Source organism: Lagenorhynchus albirostris, chromosome 12 (assembly GCF_949774975.1).
Source record: "Lagenorhynchus albirostris chromosome 12, mLagAlb1.1, whole genome shotgun sequence".
Taxonomy (NCBI): domain Eukaryota; kingdom Metazoa; phylum Chordata; class Mammalia; order Artiodactyla; family Delphinidae; genus Lagenorhynchus; species Lagenorhynchus albirostris.
Window position 1 is genome coordinate 26,505,727 of NC_083106.1, and position 20,740 is coordinate 26,526,466.

At 36.9% G+C, this 20,740-nt stretch overlaps 1 protein-coding gene across 3 annotated transcripts in view; it reads left to right on the forward strand.

Moving 5' to 3' along the window:
• The window catches only part of MAP3K5 (mitogen-activated protein kinase kinase kinase 5), a 214,427-nt gene that overhangs the window by 116,256 nt on the left and 77,431 nt on the right, over positions 1-20,740 (forward strand). For all 3 annotated transcript variants that reach the window (XM_060167802.1, XM_060167804.1, XM_060167803.1), the window contains exons 8-10: positions 2,143-2,255; positions 7,888-8,047; positions 10,502-10,655. In XM_060167802.1, the coding sequence (XP_060023785.1) occupies positions 2,143-2,255; positions 7,888-8,047; positions 10,502-10,655 (427 nt within the window). The remainder of the gene's footprint in view (positions 1-2,142; positions 2,256-7,887; positions 8,048-10,501; positions 10,656-20,740) is intronic.

Genomic DNA, 20,740 nt, shown 5'->3' on the forward strand with positions numbered 1-20,740 from the left:
ATTCGGAATACATTTTATTCCATATTCCATTTTATAATATTGTGGGAAACTTAGGAAGTACTGTTTCATGTTGTAACAAATATTCTTGTAACCAAATTTCTGATTACATATTTAATGTTTTTTCTTAGTATAAACCCATAGATATGGAAATCTTGTGTCAATAGGTATGCATTGCTTTTTTTAATATTTTACAATTTTTGATAGATATTGGCAAATTTCTGCCGAGAAATACTATACTAATGTACTTTTACAGTGTGTGAGAATTTCCACTTCCTTAAGACTTTCTCCTCGATACCCAGGTTATTATTATGGAGTTCTGTGAGCCATAAAAAGTATAAATTATTAATTTATTGCATCTATATTTTGGTTAAAATATCCTTAAATGTATTGTTCATGGTAACAGAAAAAACAGCTATAAGCGCAATTTTTCATTTTGGTTAGTTTGGCACATAGGGAGCACTTAGTCAATATTTATTGGCTGATTTGGTGTTATCTTGCTTTCTGCATCTTCCTTTGAATATGTTGAAGAGAACTCTTCCATGTTCTTTTCTTTCAGGAGAAATGAAAGAATGTATTTGTTGAAAAATATTATGTATCTTGATATGAATTTGTGGAAACTATAAAGTATTGGTAGAAAGAAAGGTATTAACTCCTCTCTTCTCCTATATCTTTTTTTGCTGGGACCTTCTACTTGCCTCTGAACAAACACAAAGACCTTTGGGTCTTATATGAGTCTAAGACTTACAAATCATGTCTTTCCTTGATATGACCTGCTTTGGATATCAGCAGTCTGGGTACATGCTTTTTCCATTTTAGATTTGGGAAACACCTGTACTTCTGGAGAGAGAAAAATGCTTTTTAATCAGCAACAGTGATGCAGTTAGAAATATTTTTTTCTTGTTTCACATATATAACTATTCGAGCCAACTAGTTAAGATTAATAGTTATTTGAGTTTTGTTTCCTTTCAGGGACACTTTTTTTGCTTAAAAAGTAAGACCCTTAAAAAGGGCACATGATTCTCAATATTCAGAAAAGATGTACTTTTCTTCTGAAGTTTACCTTACCATTTTAAATTATGGAAAACTTCAGGTGTATATAAAAGCCAAGAATATACTCTAATGTACATTATTGTGGGGGCTGCCATTTTGGCAATTCACACCTTTCAGTTTCACAGTTAATGATTTTAATAAGAATGCCTCTATCTTGGAATTTTAATGTGTTTTCCCCTAGGTATCCTTCTTTTTGTATCATTAAATGGTTATTCATTAGGTATTTAGTCTTTATATTTTCCTTGATCTGATTTTTTAAAAAAGCTATTTCATTTTTCATGTTTGGCTCAGTTTCTATTAGTCACTAGGGCATTTATTTTAATTTTGTTCTTCTTCATGCTCTTAAATGAAATAATACTGAATATTGTTGCCTGTTAAATGATGTATGTGAGGAGACTCTTGAATGGAACCTAGGAAGTGTTACCTTGAAAATACAGGGGATGTACAAACACTGAAGTCTTCTCAAATTGTGAAACGTTTTTAAAGGTTGATATTCAGTTTCATGCATATTCAGAAAAGTGTTCTCATTCTCTTTGAGCCAGAATTAGTATGCACAGGCACAATCTCTGTTTTCCTTAATTTCTTACTGCAACTGACATTCTTTATTGCATTTCTATATCACTCTTATGGAAGTGATTGTTTCAGTATGTTACATAAATGATCTTCCTCATTGTTTTGTGTGTATATATATATATATTTTTGCTTTGTGTATTTTTGAATCTTTTAAAAACTACTTAAAATATGTACAGGGTTCTTATCTTTAAATTTTCACTGTTTACACATGTTTGCGCACACACACACACGCTCTCTCACATTTATGGAAGACTTTGAAGAGAGGATTTTTTTAAAGACTGGAGATGCTATGATGAGGCTGAGTTAAGTGAGGGGAATGCCATGTTGCTGAGGGTGAGGGTATATAGTCACTTAAGCATTAAATCCTAATAGCACACTAGATTCTGGGGTGAAAGCCATGGAATATTTTTACTTGCTCAGGCCTTGGAGTTATGCAAACAGAAGCTATTGCAAACTCAAACTTTCATGACTGAATAAGTAAACTTGTACATTTGTGTGTGTGTGTTTTTTTTTTTATAGGTTCAAAAAGGCATTTGAATCTGAGCCAACACTACAGTCAGGAATTAATTATGCGGTCCTCCTCCTGGCATCTGGGCACCAGTTCGAATCTTCCTTTGAGCTCCGAAAAGTTGGTAATTACAGTTTGACGCTTTCCATGGAAATCAAGAAACTGTACCCAACGATACAAAGAAAAAGAATCTTTGATAGATAGTCCTTTTGCTTTCTGTCCCATCTGACTTCCTAAAAAACAAATTACATCTCCTTATTTAATGTTTCATATTGTTGTGCAAAATCCTGACATTGGGTTGTAATTCAGTTTTTAGTTTATTTTACCTGATATTTTTAATTCCAGCTCAAACTAATTAAAAATATGGGCTCTGCATTTAGCCCTCAACTGCCAAATAAGATAGTGTTTTGTGGAACATCAGGGAAGTTTCCTATCTTAGATTGATTTTGCTTTCCTGGGGCTGAAAGAAAGAAAGAAAGAAAGGGAGGAAGGAAACTCTGATATTTCCTGTTTCTGTTTCTTGTACACTTGCCCGTATGATTTCAGTTTTGTTGGAGGTAGAGCCTCCCAAACCCCTAGAACAACAGGTCAAGCAGATGGCAGTCTTGGCAGTGACTGGTCTCCTCAGAGACCATCTCTGAATTGTAGCCATTGATAGAATGTGCTTTTTTCCCTTTTATCAGTGGACATTGTCTCATATGCTGACCCTTCTTTGGAATTTTTGAAGATTAGGATATCTCAGTGAGCAAATTCTGTGTGATTTCCTTGGTTCTGGCTTTGATAACATTTTTTAAGGTTCTAGATATTGAATACTATCTAAGGTAATCAGATTTTGCTCTCTTTTGAGTGTCTAACCCCTCTCTTTCAGAGACCCTTTACAACTCTTGCAGGAGTTTTTACTATAGACATAGAAATAGTTTGCCATATTTTTCGTAGAGGAAAAAAATTTATCTTAGTTAAGCTATGAATTGTAGAAGAAACTTTTCCTTTAAGATTTTTAACTGGAGAAATGTTTTGTTTAATTTGTCATAAGAAAAAATGAGCCCTGGACTTTTTTTTACATTATTTGGGAAAGACTAATAAAATGGCCTTATGTGATGTTCTGGGAAATCTTTGAGGCAAGTAAAGTTTGAGTATTAAGTACGTTTTAAAAGACGCAGACTAAAAGAATGATACAATGGTTGTTGCTGCTGGATTGCAATGGTATTCAATGCACAAAGTTTTATTTGAAATAATATTTTTAGTTGGCAAATGAAATCAGTAAAATATACACTTTTCATAAATATAATTATTTTATTATAAATAGTTATTATAATTAAATTATAATTATAACAAAATTCTGCATCTAAGGTTATTTAAAAAACTCTACACTAGCCAAAACTCCTTATGCATCAGTGATCTAAAAATGATTTGTATTGCTCTGTTCTTGAACTTGAGGTTGAAGCCTGCAGATCATCACAGAATTTGACACTGATTTGCATGTGTAAGTAGAGCAGTAACATAGTGGTTTGAAATGTACCTATTCTAAATTCTCATTTTTAAGTTAAATGTAGATTAAAATGGTCAGTAGATCTTAAATGTTCTCACCACAAAAAAGAAGTGGAAATTATATGACATGTTGGAGGTGTGATCTAAGGCTACAGTGTGATCATTTTGCCAGGTACAAGTGTATCGAATCAACACATTGTACACCTTAAACTTACACAATGCTATGTCAGTTATACCTTTCAAAAGCTGGGGGAAAGAAAAAGGATGGTCAGCACTCTGAGGTTTGAGGAACTGTGATTAATGTAACTTTGTAAAGGAAACACACTTCAATTTTCTCCAAGAAGAGCTGATTCATAATACATGTTGAACAAACATTTGAAAGCATATGAAGTTGAATTTTTAATTTTGGAAATTGCAAAACATACACAGACTTAAAATCTGACTTGACAATAAATTCTTAGTTCCCATAAGAGCTAAGTTTTAGGCTTCTAAAATACTGTGATATACACTCTAAATTATATGTCCTTAAAAACTAAAAGGCAATTAAAACTCACTAATTTAGATTCTACTCAATCACCAATTATGCTAATCAACATAGGTTGACCTAAAGTTAATATTTATATGGTAAAATAGAGTTAAAGGGCTTTTCAAGGAAAATAGTTTGACTAAATAAATGAATATTTTAATATAATAATTTTATTAGTAATAGTATATAATAAAAAAGATTGATAACATATCTGGCATATTTAAAAATATAAGTTGCATTCTCTTTTTAATCAAAATTTTTAGTAATTTATATCTTCTCCCACTTTTTTTTTATTGGTCCCCTGCAAATATACAAATTATTCTGAGTTCCTGAGTTCTGATAGTAATCAGACTTTAATTTATAAAATCTTTTCTTTAGATGTATTTTGAAATTTGATTTATTCATAAAGGATAAGCAATTAAAGATTAAGATGTCATAAGAAGATCACCGAATCTGAGGCTTTCCAAACATATCATCTTAACTTTAAGAACTCTAATGTAAGAACAGTTCTTAGCTGTCATAATCTGTTGCCCAAAGACTCTTAATTCTAGTTGTGTGTTTGTTTGAGGTTATGACTAATTGCTTCATGATCTGTGTTTTAATTTCCCAGTTTTTGAATAATCACTGATGTTTGTACTATTTAGAACTAGGATTTAAAAACACAGAACCACTTTTTACATCTTTATCCTTTTTCAGCTTCACAAGCCTTAAAATTAATATTCAAACTTTAGCTAAATAAAAGATGATTCTCCCATCTTCTGTGGAAGTTTTCAACCATGAGACTTTATGAGATGATGATGTAATAAAAGAACAGTGTGATTGGAATTGAGACAAACCACTATTTGAATCTTATTTTCAGGGAGCTATTAAAATAAAATTTGTATTACTGAATATAAAACTCCATGAGTCTAAAAGGATAATCAAGAAAAAGAAATCAAAACTAAAACAAAACGCGTCACCAACCACAAAACAATTCACTTGCCATCTATGGAAGTGACCAAGTTCTTAGAAAATTGAAAATTATAAGGAAAAAAATTCAGTACTTTCCTTTCCTTTTAAAGGGATACTATAGTTCATCCAGTTGAGGAGGTAAAGCTCTTCTTAAGACATGCTATATACTAACTGTATATTCTTCAGGAGAATGTATTCTTCAAAAGAATGCTAGCTAATAAAGTAGAAGGAATGATAAAGTTGATAATGCTAGTGATATTAAAATAATGATTCTGACAAGGATCATCAGTTAGAACTAAAACCATTAAGATGCTTATTTTTTTTAATTTTCATTTGCCATATTTACATGATACCAAAGCTCACCCACAGATTGCTTGTTAATAACAAAGGAACAAACGTTCCCATACAATTCATTGTATATATTCCCTCGAGGGATCCAGCTGTCAGTGATCCAACCAGCATCCCTAATGGTGGGATGGATGGATGTGTGCCACCTGATATGGTGAATGTGAAATAAGTGGTTTAAAAAGACAATGTTTCCTTTTTCCTCCATCATATTGGCAAAGATGAAAGGACATGATAGTGTCCGTAATATCAGCACTTAAAATGGGCATACCTTCTGTCCCTAACAAGTCCAGGTTTAGGACTTTATTACAAAGAAGTAATCGAACAAGTGCACAAAGCAACGTGTATAAGAATGTTTATAGTAATAAAAAGCAGCCACCATCTGCATTTGGGGAAATTAAAATGATCCATCCATATACTAAAATACTATTTGCCATTTAAAGAAAAAAATTTTGTCTGAATGCTGAATGGCTTAGGGTAACAATCATGTGACAGATTTATGCCAAGGCTAACGTTAATATCACCCTCATAGAATGAACTTCTGGGAAGCATGAATAAACCTGAAATTTTATTTTAAAACTAATGTTGTAATTTTACTATTAAACACTTTCATAGTCCCTATTTAAATGTTTAAATGGTTTGGCACTAGATCAGTTCTGCATTCATTGTTCCCAAGTGTGACACAAAAAAGAGAATTCATTTTCAACTGAGGTTGAGACACATATTTTTAGTGTCTGATTTCCCCCCTGCACTTTCTTCTTCCATTTGTATTTGTTGTATTTTTTATGTCCAGATAGGAGATCATGGATATTGTTGCATACACATGTGTAATTTTTCTCATCTCATGAAATTTTAAGGTGGCAAAGCCGTTCTTTTTAATTTATCATCTCAAAATGTGAAGAATTCCCAGATGGACTTTTTCCTAAAAGTTTCTTGGCTTAAGTGGAACTATATGATAAAAAGCAGCATAAAGTTTGTGGGGTTTTCTTTGTTTTGTTTTTTTGCGGTATGCGGGCCTTTCACTGTTGTGGCCTCTCCCGTTGCGGAGCACAGGCTCCGGACGCGCAGGCTCAGCGGCCATGGCTCACGGGCCCAGCCCCTCCATGACATGTGGGATCTTCCCAGACTGGGGCACGAACCCGTGTCCCCTGCATCAGCAGGCGGACTCTCAACCACTGCGCCACCAGGGAAGCCCAGCATAAAGGTTTTTAAAGGTTGTTTTGTTTTGTTAAAGTATAATTTTCAAAAAAGATAAATTTATGACTCTCAGAAAATATAAAATATTACTCTATTTAATTCAGTTAACGTGGAAACAGTAAGAGGCTATGTCCCGTTTAAAGTTTATTTAAGAAGGCTAGGGTATTCATAATTGAAGAAAGAAATGTTAGAATCAGATATCCGAGTTTGATTGTTTTAAAAAGCTTGTTTATGTCCAACAGTTTATAAATCTTAGGGATTCACTGTTTAACTAGGCAGAAATTATTTACATCTCTCCTGAACAAAAACATATTATACAAGTTAACAGGTAAACTTCTCTAAGATCGTTAATAAATAGTGAGATGAACTTAGCTACACTTTCCCTAGACAGTCCTCGAGTGGCCTTATGCATCCATATGATATTGAAATGACATGTTCCACATTTTTACCTTACTCCCAAATCTCAGATAACTTTCCTGACATTTAGTAACTTTCCTGTCATATGTTATGGATGTTAGTGGCAATTCTACGGAGATATATATATTTTTAAGCAAACAAATCCTTCCAGATGCAAAAATAATACAAGGCAGAGTAGAGATAAAAAGTTAGAATGAAATGGAAAGAACCCAGAAGTAACAAAACAATGTTAAAAAAGAACAAAGTTGGAGGATTTACATGACCTGATTGTTACAAAGCCACAGTATTCAAGACAGTGTTATTTGTCAGTTTCCTTATTTCTTTAACTTTGTAAGTGTATAAGTGTTTTCGCGTAATTATTATAACATTTTACTCTTGTAAACTATATGTACTGTATACATTTATACTTCACCTGATGGATAGAATTTCTGTATTTTTCCCTTTCAAGTAATTTAAGAATCCATGATATAGTAAGGGAAAGAAGGAGGTTACACAGCAAGAGGTTGAGTGTTATCACCTTTTAACTTATGCATATATGCATATATAAAAATTCTAGAACGATGTACATCAGTGTGACACTGACAGTTATTTTGTGGTTTTCAAATTGAGGGAAATTTTCACTTGCTTCTGTGTACCTTTCTGATTAGTCTGCTTTTTTTTTTCTTTTTTTTTTTTTTTTACAGTGAACTTAAGCCCTTTTTAGAATCAGAAACTTAACAAAACTATTTTAATCTGAAAGGAGGAATGAAAGCTTAGTTTTGCTTTTTAATAAAACGTCAGCTCTGCCTGCCTGCCATGTGTTGTAAAGTTATTCTTCCTTTTCATCTTCTAGGGGTGAAGCTCAGTAGCCTTCTTGGTAAAAAGGGAAACTTGGAAAAGCTCCAGAGCTACTGGGAAGTTGGATTTTTCCTGGGAGCAAGTGTCCTGGCCAATGACCACTTGAGAGTCATTCAAGCATCTGAAAAGCTTTTTAAACTGAAGACACCTGCATGGTAATAGTAAATTGTTAGGTGTTCGTACAGTTATTTTTGATAAAAGCTCCTATCACTTGTTTCTAAATTGTTAAATCTGTTGAACTGACAATCAGGGGATTTTATTTGCTTAGAGAATAAAATGCAGAATCTAGAGGAAAAAGTGATTGATGCTCGTAAATAAAATGTGTTATATGTAGGTTCTGATGGCTTTGGACACAGGTATGTCCACCAGCCACCAAGCTTAGCTTTTCCATCGCACTGACCAACCTGCTAGCCTAGGTTGGGCAGGGTCACCCACTTGAATCATGCAAAGGCCTCGAATTTTATACCTGCAACTCTAATCAGCAGATTCACAAGCTTCCATCTCAGCCTTCCCAGCCTCCGCTCCAAACATGTGCCCTTTGTTTCCTTCATGATCTAATCTCACTTTTGGAATTCTCATTCTTGATTTTCACTTCTTTTTACTCAGGGTTTACTGACACATTTAGATGTTTCCTATATTATGTGTGTTTTTCTAATTTTAAATTTTTCTTGGGATGTACCCAAGTCGCATCACTATGGATGTGGTAATTGGAGAGATGAAAACAAAATTCCATCTGCCTTTAGGACTCTTTTTTTTTTTTTTTTTTTGCGGTACACGGGCATCTCACTGTTGTGGCCTCTCCCGTTGCGGAGCACAGGCTCCGGACGCGCAGGCTCAGCGGCCATGGCTCATGGGCCTAGCCACTCCGCAGCATGTGGGATCTTCCCAGACCGGGGCACGAACCCGTGTCCCCTGCATCGGCAGGCGGACTCTCAACCACTGCGCCACCAGGGAAGCCCAGGACTGTTTTTGAATGCTAATTTTATCGTGCATCACATGTAATGATTGACCATTAGCTGTAAAGACTTTTAAAGGTTAACTGTGATATCAAGAAAAGCTCAGAGCGCTCAGAGCTCAGGCCACTGACTTCTTTTCATCCCTCTGATGAAAAGAAGGGGACTTTGAGGAAAGTCCCACCATGGTAGACCTTCATGGATTCTTAAAGCATTTCCTCACATTCAGATCTCCTTTATTAGCAAATCCTCCCCAGCATTGCTCTCATAGTGATCTTTCTAAAATGCATGTTTGACCCTTCCCCTCCACTGAAATCTTTAAATCAGCGTAGTTTAATGGCTCCTCACAGCCTAAGGGATAAAGTCCACCTCCTTGGCGTGGCAAACAAGGTTTGCCCTTAGTCATTAAACCTCAGCTCTTGTCACACCCCTAGGTTTATGCTGCTCTCTATTTACTCTGAACATGCCAGTTTCTGACGTCATGCCATTGTGTCTCAGCACACACTGAGCATCGTCTTCCAGCCCTCTTCTCCACCTGGGGAACACTCACGAAGCACATCAGCTCACAAATCACATGCTGGCCTAAAGCCCTTCCCCACACCCAGAGAGACGATGGTGGATGCTGTTACATACACTGTGATTCTTTCATCTCCGGAAATTTTCTTCTTTCGTGTTTCCGTCGTTCTTCAGTCATATCTCTATTGATACTGACTGTATGACTTTTGTTAGTCGTATCTCTGTGAGTTACAGCTCTGTGGGCATTTATTTCATGGTGCTGTAATACCTGTTACATTTCTGTCTCCTCAACACCATGTGCAGCTTGAGGACAGGGCTGTACTGTCAGTAGCATGTCGACGGCAGGCATTCAGCAAATGGCATGAAAATAACTGAACCAATGCACACGTTTACATGCAGCCAAGTTGGTTATTTCTTTATGTGACCATTCCGATGATGGCTGAAGAGGAGACTGAAGCATGGTTATAAAGAGCTTTGGTCTGAGGTGTCTTGGCCTCTGTTGACAAGAAAACAGACGTTATTTTATGCAATAGTAATAACAACCACAAAACAATGCTTTGTTTGCATTAGCTTAATGTTAACTTCCATGTCTATAGTTTACAAAGTGCTTGCTTACCCATTATCTCATATAATTATCTTGCTCCTCATTTTTTCCTGACTTTTTCCTTTGAGGCACCATCTGTCTTAAGGTTTGAGGATATTTGTATAATATATATGAGCTGAGTTACTTTAGAGCAAAATAATATCCCTTATGATCGGTCTACTTAGAAAAGCTCTCTCAAGGGAGCATATTTTAAAACAAATGCATTAACCACTTTCTTGAATAGAATAGGCATTACTTTAAAAGTCATGTTTTAAGTAGGTGTATTGTTTAGTCCAAGTTACTTAAGCTGTCTAAACCTCAGTTTCCTCATCTTTACAATGGAGGTAAAATGGCCTACTTTACTGAATTTTTGTGAGATTTAAGTGAGATAACATGTGATAGTACATGACATATAACAAATAATAAAGTTTAGTGACTTGGCATGCATAATTATTAATGCCATATTTAAATTACATTTACAGAGTAAGACTGGGATAGATGGAACAGGTGGTTCTACATTTGCCTATTACGTGTCTTATATCTTTTGATTTTTTTAGGTACCTCAAGTCTATTGTAGAGACGATTTTGATATATAAGCATTTTGTGAAACTGACTTCAGAACAGCCCATGGCCAAGCAGGAACTTGTGGACTTCTGGATGGATTTCCTGGTTGAGGCCACAAAGACAGATGTCACTGTAGTTAGGTTTCCAGTAAGTACTCTTCACTTAACTCTAAGGACATTTATGTTTTGTTTCCTTTATTTAAAGAACATCTTGCGCTTGTGATTGTGACTGTATTAATGTGCTGGTTTTCATGCCCTAAAAAGAAAATGGTCATCTGGTTAATATATTTATTTTCTACAAATTGGTTTGCTTTAGCTTACTTTTTAAAATAACTTCTCACAATCAGAGAAATAAGATACATTTTCATGTTTTTTCCATGAAACTTGTTGGTTTCCTTTGATAAGTTGTAACGTGTGCTTCCCCAAGAAAAGATTATCTCTTAGCTCAGGAAGTCAAGATATCTCTTCAGACCAGATGAATGGCTGGTTTTCATTCGTACTACAGTTTTGTTGACATTGTCAACATCAATATCATCAACATTATTGTGGTGAAAAGTGTCAGGCTCACCTGCATTGTTACTCCATCACTACCACTTACTACCCATGTGGGTCAGAGTTAGATGCGGTGTCCCCAGTCACTTTTTACAGTGCTTTAGAGGATGGGAAATGATGCCTTATAGGTTCTGGTCTGCAACTCATTTTGGCTAGTCTCTATCAAATTTACATATTTAAATGTATCACACACACACACACACACACACACACACACGCACATGCACATACACTTTAAAAATATATTGTCCATCTCAGCTGATGCCATCCCCATACTGATAGTTCTTGGAATACCATCCAAAGCAATATAGCTTTAGTATCCAATTCAAGAATTACTGGCAACTGACTGTGTACACAGATCTCTTCCCATGTCAAGTGATGCCATAAATCTCTCTGTTTTTAGCTCTCTTTGTCTCAGTCTTTCATACTCAGAGGTGGTGACAACTCTCAATTTTTTTTTTCAATTCTTTTTATAAAATCTTGTTTTCTAGTTCTTGTTGGTAGGATCAAATGTTTCATTTAATTAAATCCATCACTGGCATTAACTCTCTTCCTTTACTCTTGCTTCCAGATGAAGCCGTAAGCTCAGCAGGATCTTTAGTTGAAAAGCCTTTCAAACTAAAACACTTCACTCTGTTTTCTAGCCTAGATAATGTGTAGTCTAGGAAAATACTTATCTCAGAGTGAGCTGGCAGCTTGCCTTTAGCTGGTGCTCTGATGGTAGTAAATGTGGTAGTGAAAGAAGACAGCACAGAACTGAAGTATTTAATCAACTGTTGCTGGACTAAGAAAGTTGGCTATGAGAGGAAACCACTCATATTAGCTATTCTGAGCTAATTTAAATGACTTTAACATGAATTAGTCTGTCATAAGGTGAATATAAAAAAAATAAAACCAGAAAATAATAAGAGAAGCTAGGAGAATATAGGTATATACTCCAGGAAAGAGAGGCTTTCTTAAGCCAGAAAGGGACCTATAAGCCCCAAAGGCAAACATTGACCAATTTGGTTTCATTAAAAATTCAAGTTTTTGTTCACCTTAAAAAAAAATCCACCATAAACATGGCAAATGCTAGGTAGGGAGAAAATATTTAATACTAGTGCTGCAAAAGGATCAATTTGTCGAATATGCAAAAAAACAAAACAAACACAAACAAGCAAAAACAACTCCTACAGACTGATAAGCAAGAGAAACAGAAAAATGGTCAAATCCTATGAAAAGGTAATTAACCTCACTAGGTAGCCAAAAAATGCAAATTAACACAAGACACCATTGTACCTCTGCCATTTTGCATGTGTGCAAATATATGTGCAGGATAAATTCCCAGAAGTGGAATAGATTCATATTGCATGTTGCCTTCTGTAGGGATGATATCAATTGACATTCCCACTGGCAATACGTGAAACTACCTGCTTTCACAGAGTCTCTCCAAACAAGTGTATTTATCAGATTTGTACTTTTGCTAAACGTATAGATGAAAAATGGCATATTGGGGTCGTTTGAGTTAGTATTTCTCTTATTATGCGTGAGTTTATGCACATAATTAAGTTCATATGTTTAAAAGACCACTCCGTGATTTTAAAAAAAGAGAAGAATTTGTTGCCAACATTTAAAAATGAAGAGAGTTGAACCTTCTATGCTGGCTGTGAGGGAGTAGATGGTCTTGATACTGCTATAAATCGCTGTAAATCTGAGATAATCTCTTCTTGGGAAAGCACATTTTACAACTTATCAAAGGAAACCACCAAAATATATAAAACAACTGTTTGCAGGCATTAAACAGCAATCATGTGAGGGCTGCCGTCCTTGAGAGGGGAGGTACCAGAGCTGAGTCCCACCTTCACCTCCTCTTTTTTCACTAAGGTCATTTTTCTGGCTGCAGCCCAAGGAGGTGGCTTCTCCCTGGGCAGCACTGGCAGGGATCAGTGTTCAGAATCCTAAGACAGCTGGAATATGAGGGACAGGGTGTTGGAGAAGGGGGAGCCTTGACAAGTGAGCCCCAGGATTCTGCCTGCGTATTTCCCTTGAGCCCTAGGGATCGCCTCGATGGTGTGAACGAGTAGTAAGCATGTCCTGAATAAACACAAATTCCAGTCCCAATATTTGATTAAAATTGGGTTTTGGATGAAACCTACACGGCTTAAATAAACTTTATCAAGGTAAGTTCCCTTGCTGATTAAGAGATCAGGACCAGAAGTGGCAGAGAGCATCTTCTGGAAGGCTGACAAGTCTGCAGATATTCCAGAGAATAAATAATGCAGGGATAAGATGTTGGACTTTGAGCCCAGACTGTGGTCCACAAAGCATCTAGTTGAGAGTATAGAGCCCATGCTTTACAAGTAAAGGCAAAACTAAAACAAAGCTGCAATAAAAGTATGCCTTGATAAGATCAAGATCATACACTGATAATTTAACTGTTATGTAGGTGAAAAAAAACCAAAAACACAAAAACTTTGGAAAGATATTATCCTGAGTCTCTGCAATGTGTCATTCAGATGTATTAAAGATTACTAGACATTCTAAGGAGCAGGAAAAAGTGACATAATAAGAGCTAAAACCAGGCAATAGAGGTATTCCCCAAGGTGATTCTCATGTTGTAGTTCCCAGGTAAGGACGTCACATAAGTATAATACGATTTTAAGGAAAATAAAGGAAAAGATGGACAAAATGGATGGAAAGGTGGAGTATTTCAGCTGAAAAATAAAGTTTATAAAACGTCAAATGAAAAATAAGGAGAGTTCACATAAAATTCCAGATCTTTAACTACTCTTGAAAAATTAAAGGGATGGGGAATTCGTAACTGCATTCTCCCAAAGCAGCAATCTCCTGAGCCAACTGGATGCTACCATTTAAGAGGTCAATTACAGTCCCATTCATCCTGCTTCACTCACTCACCTTTTCCACTCACTCCCTGAAATCACTGGAATTTGCTGCCCATGCTCTACTGCATAGAGAAAGGCAAGCTTCTAGTGCCTGTGGTTCTGCGTCAGTCACTATAACTCTTTGTGTCCTTAGAGTAGCAGCTTCTGTAGCTCACACTTGTGAAGGCTGTGATAGGTCTTGATTGGGGTGATTACCTTATCTTTCTTTGGAAGTGGGTTTGACCAGGTTACTTATATTAGAAAATATTTAGGGGAGATTGGGTCAAGATGGCAGAATTGAAGGACGTGCAAGCACTCCCTCTTGCGAAAGCACCAGAATCACAATTAACTGCTGAACAGTCATCAACAGGAAGACACTGGAACTCACCAAAAAAAGATACCCCACATCCAAAGACAAAGGAGAAGCCACAATGAGACTGTAGGAGGGGCGCAATCACAGTAAAATCAAATCCCATAACTGCTGGGTAGGTGACTCAAAAACCGGAGAACAGTTATACCACAGAAGCCCACCCACTGGAGTGAAGGTTCTGAGCCCCACGTCAGGCTTCCCAACCTGAGGGTCCAGCAACAGGAGGAGGAGTTCCCAGATTCCTTTGAAGAACCAGTTAATGTAGGGATCTGAGTGTATGTATCATATTGAGAACTCCATAATGGACCATGTAACAAATAATGCTACTGGTGTGAATATTATTGAGAAGTAATCTATTTTGCAGCTAAGTGTTAGTTTAAGGGTTTGAAGGGTGATCCAATGTCAGTTTGAAATAACTTTTTCTTGGCCTATATGGACAAATATTATTGTTGGATCTAGTCTGGTAATGAAAGCATATGAGACAGACTTCAGACTTTGAAGGCTAGCGGGATTTGATTGCAGGACTTCAACAGGACTGGGGGAAACAGAGACTCCACTCTTGAAGGGCACACAAAGTAGCGTGTGCATCAGGACCCAGGGGGAAGGAGCAGTGACCCCATAGGAGACTGAACCAGACATACCTGCTAGTGTTGGAGGGTCTCCTGCAGAGGAGGGGGGTGGCTTCGTCTCACCATGAGAGCAAGGACACTGGCAGAAGAAGTTCCAGGAAGTACTCCTTGGCAGGAGCCCTCCTCAAGGCTGCCGTGAACCCCACCAAAGAGCCTGTAGCCTCCAGTGCTGGGTTCCTCAGGCTAAACAATCAACAGGGAGGGAACTCAGCCCCACCCATTAGCAGACAAGCAGATTAAAGGTTTACAGAGCTTTGCCCACCAGAGCAACACCCAGCTCTACCCACCACCAGTCCCTCCCATCAGGAAGCTTGCACAAGCCTCTTAGATAGCCTCATCCACCAGAGGGCACAGCAGAAGCAAGAAGAACTAGAGTCCTGCAGTCTGTAGAACGAAAACCACATTCACAGAAAGATAGCCAATGAAAAGGCAGAAGACTATGTACCAGAGGAAGGAACAAGATAAAACTCAGGAAAACAATTAAATGAAGTGGAGACAGGCAACTTTCCAGACAAAGAATTCAGAATAATGATAGTGAAGATGATCCAGGACCTCGGAAAAAGAATGGAGGACAAGATCAAGCAGATGTAAGAAATGTTTAACAAAGACCTACAGGAATTAAAGAAAAAACACCTAGAAGAATTAAAGAAAAACAGAGATGAAGAGTACAATAAATGACATGAAAAAGACACTAGAAGGAATCACTAGCAGAATAACTGAGGCAAAAGAACGGATAAGTGACCTGGAAGACAGAATGGTAGAATTCACAGCTGCAGAACAGAATAAAGAAAAAAGAATGAAAAGAAATGAAGACAGCCTGAGACTTCTGGGACAACATTAAACACACCAACATTTGCATTATAGGGGTCCCAGAAGGAGAAGAGACAGAGAAAGGACCCGAGAAAATATTTGAAGAGATTATAGTTGAAAACTTCCCTAACATGGGAAAGGAAATAGTCACCCAAGTCCAGGAAGTGCAGAGAGTCCCAGGCAGGATAAACCCAAGGAGAAACACGCCAAGACATATAGTAATCAAACTGACAAAAATTAAAGAAAAATTATTAAAAGCAACAAGGGAAAAATGACAAATAATATACAAGGAAACTCCCATAAGGTTAATAGCTTATTTCTCAGCAGAAACTCTACAAGCCAGAAGGGAGTGGCACAATATATTTAAAGTGATGAAAGGGAAGAACCTACAACCAAAATTACTCTACCTGGCAAGGCTGTCATTCAAATTCGATGGAGAAATCCAAAGCTTTACAGACAAGCAAAAGATAAGAGAATTCAGCGCCACTAAACCAGCTCTACAACAAATGCTAAAGAAACTTCTATAAGTGGGAAACACAAGAGAAGAAAAGGACTTACAAAAATAAACCCAAAACAATTAAGAAAATGGTAACAGCAACATACATATGAATAATTACCTTAAATGTGAATGGATTAAATGCTCCAACCAAAAGACACAGGTGCACTGAATGGATACAAAAGCAAGACCCATATGTATGCTGCCTACAAGAGACCCACTTCAGACCTAGGAACACATATAGACTGAAAGTGAGGGGATGGAAAAAGATATTCCATGCAAATGGAAATCAAAAGAAAGCTGGAGTAGCAATACTCATATCAGATAAAAGAGACTTTAAAATAAAAATGTTGCAAAAGACAAGGAAGTACACTACATAATGATCAAGGGATCAATTCAAGAAGAAGATACAACAATTATAAATATATATGCACCCAACTTAGGAGCACTTCAATATGTAAGGCAAATGCTAACACCTATAAAAGAGGAAATTGACAGTAACACAGTGGTAGTGGGGGACTTTAACACCTCACTTACACCAATGGACAGATCATCCAGACAGAAAATTAATAAGGAAACACAAGCTTAAAATGACACAATAGACCAAATAGATTTAATTGATATTTATGGGACATTCCATCCGAAAACAGCAGATTACACTTTCTTCTCAAGTGCACATGGAACATTCTCTAGGATAGATCACACCTTGAGTCACAAATCAAGCCTTGGTAAATTTAAGAAAATGGAAATCATATCAAGCATCTTTTCCAACCAAAACGCTATGAGATTAGAAATGAATAACAGGGAAGAAAACACAAAAAACACAAACACATGGAGGCTAAACAATACGTTACTAAATAACCAAGAGATCACTGAAGAAATCAAGGAGGAAATCAAAAAATACCTAGAGACAAATGACAACGAAAACACAACGATCCAAAACCTATGAGATGCAGCAAAAGCAGTTCTAAGAGGGAAGTTTATAGCAATACAATCCTACCTCAAGAAACAAGAAAAATCTCAAATAAACAATCTAACCTCACACCTAAAGGAACTAGAGAAAGAACAAACAAAACCCCAAGTTAGTAGATAGAAAGAAACCATAAAGATCACAGCAGAAATAAATGAAATAGAAACAAAAAAATAATACCAAAGATCAACAAAACTAAAAGCTGGCTCACTGAGAAGCAAAATTGATAAACCTTTAGCCAGACTCATCAAGAAAAAGAGGGAGAGGACTCAATCAATAAAACTTGAAATGAAAAAGGAGAAGTTACAACGGATACCGCAGAAATACAAAGCATCCTAAGAGACTACTACAAGCAACTCTATGCCAATAAAATGGACAACCTGAAAGAAATGGACAAATTCTTAGAAAGGTATAACCTTCCAAGACTGAACCAGGAAGAAATAGAAAATATGAACAGACCAATCACAAGTATTGAAATTGAAACTGTGATTAAAAATTTTCCAACAAACAAAAGTCCAGGACCAGATGGCTTCACAGGTGAATTCTATCAAACATTTAGAGAAGAATTAATACCCATCCTGCTCAAACTCCAAAAAATTGCAGAGGAAGGAACACTCCCAAACTCATTCTACGAGGCCACCATCATCCTGATACCAAAACCAGACAAGGATGCTACAAGAAAAGAAGATTACAGACCAATATTGCTGAGTAATATAGATGCAAAAATCCTCAACAAAATACCAGGAAACAGAATCCAACAACACATTAAAAGTATCATATACAATGACCAAGTGGGATTTAACCCAGGGATGCAAGAATTCTTCAATATATGCAAATCAATCAATGTGATACAGCATATTAACAAACTGAAGAATAAAAACCATATGATCATCTCAATAGATGCAGAAAAAGCTTTTGAGAAAATTCAACACCATTTTTTTTTTAATAAATTTATTTATTTATGGCTGCGTTGGATCTTTGCTGCTGTGTGTGGGCTGTCTCTAGTTGCGGTGAGCGTGGGCTACTCTTCGTTGTGGTGCACAAGCTTCTCATTGCAGTGGCTTCTCTTGTTGCAGAGCACATGCTCTAGGCGCACGGCCTTCAGTAGTTATGGCTCACAGGCTCTAGAGCGCAGGCTCAGTAGTTATGGCGCACAGGCTTAGTTGCTCCTTGGCATGTGGGATCTTTCCAGACCAGGGCTCGAACCTGTGCCCCCCTGCATTGGCAGGTGGATTCTTAACCACTGCACCACCAAGGAAGTCCCAACACCCATTTTTGATAAAAACTATCCTGAAAGTGGACATAGAGGGAACCTACCTCAACATAATAAAAGCCATATATGACAGATCCATAGCAAACATCATTTTCAATGGTGAAAAACTGAAAGCATTTCTTCTAAGATCAGGAACAAGGCAAAGATGTCCACTCTTGCCACTATTATTCAACATAGTTTTGGAAGTCCTAGCCACAGCAATCGGAGAAGAAAAAGAAATAAAAGGAATACAGATTGGAAAGGAAAAGCAAAACTGTCACTGTTTGCAGATGACATGATAGTATACATAGAGAATCCTAAAGATGCCACCAGAAAACTACTAGAGCTAATCAATGAATTTGGTAAAGTTGCAGGATACAAAATTAATGCACAGAAATCTCTTGCATTCCTATACACTAATCATCATTATGATGAAAGAGAAATTAAGGAAATACTCCCATGTACCACTGCAACAAAAAGGATAAAATACCTAGGAATAAACCTACCTAGGGAGACAAAAGACCTGTAAGCAGAAAACTATAAACACTGATGAAAGAAATTAAAGATGATACCAACAGATGGAGAGATATACCATGTTCTTGAATTGGAACAATCAATATTGTGAAAATGACTATTCTACCCAAAGCAATCTACAGATTCAATGCAATCCCTTTCAAATTACCAATGGCATTTTTTACAGAACTAGAACAAAAAATCTTAAAATTTGTATGGAGACACAAAAGACCCTGAATAACCAAAACAGTCTTGAGGGGAAAAAACGGAGCCAGAGGAATCAGACTCTCTGACTTCAGACTATATTACAAAGCTACAGTAATCAAGACAGTATGGTACTGGCACAAAAACAGGAAGATCAATGGAACAGGATAGAAAGCCCAGAGATAAACCAACACACCTTGTGTCAACTAATCTACGACAAAGAAGGCAAAGATATACAATGGAGAAAAGACAGACTCTTCAATAAGTGGTGCTGGGAAAACTGGACAGGTACATGTAAAAGAATGAAATTAGAACACTCCCTAACACCATACACAAAAATAAACTCAAAATGGATTAAAGACCTAAATGTAAGACCGGACACTATAAAACTCTTAGAGGAAAACATAGGCAGAACACTCTTTGACATAAATCACAGCAAGATCTTTTTTGACCCACCTCCTAGAGAAATGAAAATAAAAATGAAAATAAACAAATGGGACCTAATGAAACTTAAAAGCTTTTGCACAGCAAAGGATACTATAAACAGGACGAAAAGGCAACCCTCTGAATAGGAGAAATATTTGCAAATGAATCAATGGACAAAAGATTAATCTCCAAAATATATAAACAGCTCATCCAGCTCAATATTAAAAAAACAAACAACCCAATTAAAAAATGGGCAGAAGACCTAAATAGACATCTCTCCAAAGAAGACATACAGATGGCCAAGAGGCACATGAAAAGCTGCTCAGCATCACTAATTATTAGAGAAATGCAAATCAAAACTACAATGAGGTGTATCACCTCACACCAGTTAGATTGTACATCATCAGAAAATCTAGAAACAACAAATGCTGGAGAGGGTGTGGAGAAAAAAGGGAACCCTCTTGCACTGTTGGTGGGAACGTGAATTGATAAAGCCACCATGGAAAACAGTATGGAGCTTCCTTAAAAAGCTAAAAATAGAATTACCATATGACCCAGCAATCCCACTACTGGGCATATACCCAGAGAAAACCGTAATTCCAAAAGACACATGTGGGCTTCCCTCTTGACGCAGTGGTTGAGAGTCCGCCTGCCAATGCAGGGGACACGGGTTCGTGCCCCGGTCCAGGAAGATCCCACATGCTGCGGAGCGGCTAGGCCCATGAGCCATGTCTGCTGAGCCTGCGCGTCCGAAGCCTGTGCTCCACAACAGGCGAGACCACAACAGTGAGAGGCCCGCGTACCACAAAAAAAAAAAAAAAAAAAAAAGACACACGCACCCCAGTGTTCATTGCAGCACTATTTACAATAGCCAGGTCATGGAAGCAACCTAAATGCCCATCGACAGACGAATAGATAAGGAAGATATGGTACATATATACAATGGAATATTAATCAGCCATAAAAAGGAATGAAATTGGGTCATTTGTTGAGATGTGGATAAATCTAGAGACTGTCAAACGGAGTGAAGTCAGAAAGAGAAAAACAAATATTGTATATTAACGCATGTATGTGGAACCTAGAAGAATGGTACAGATGACCCGGTTTGCAGGGCAGAAATAGAGACACAGATGTAGAGAACAAGCATATG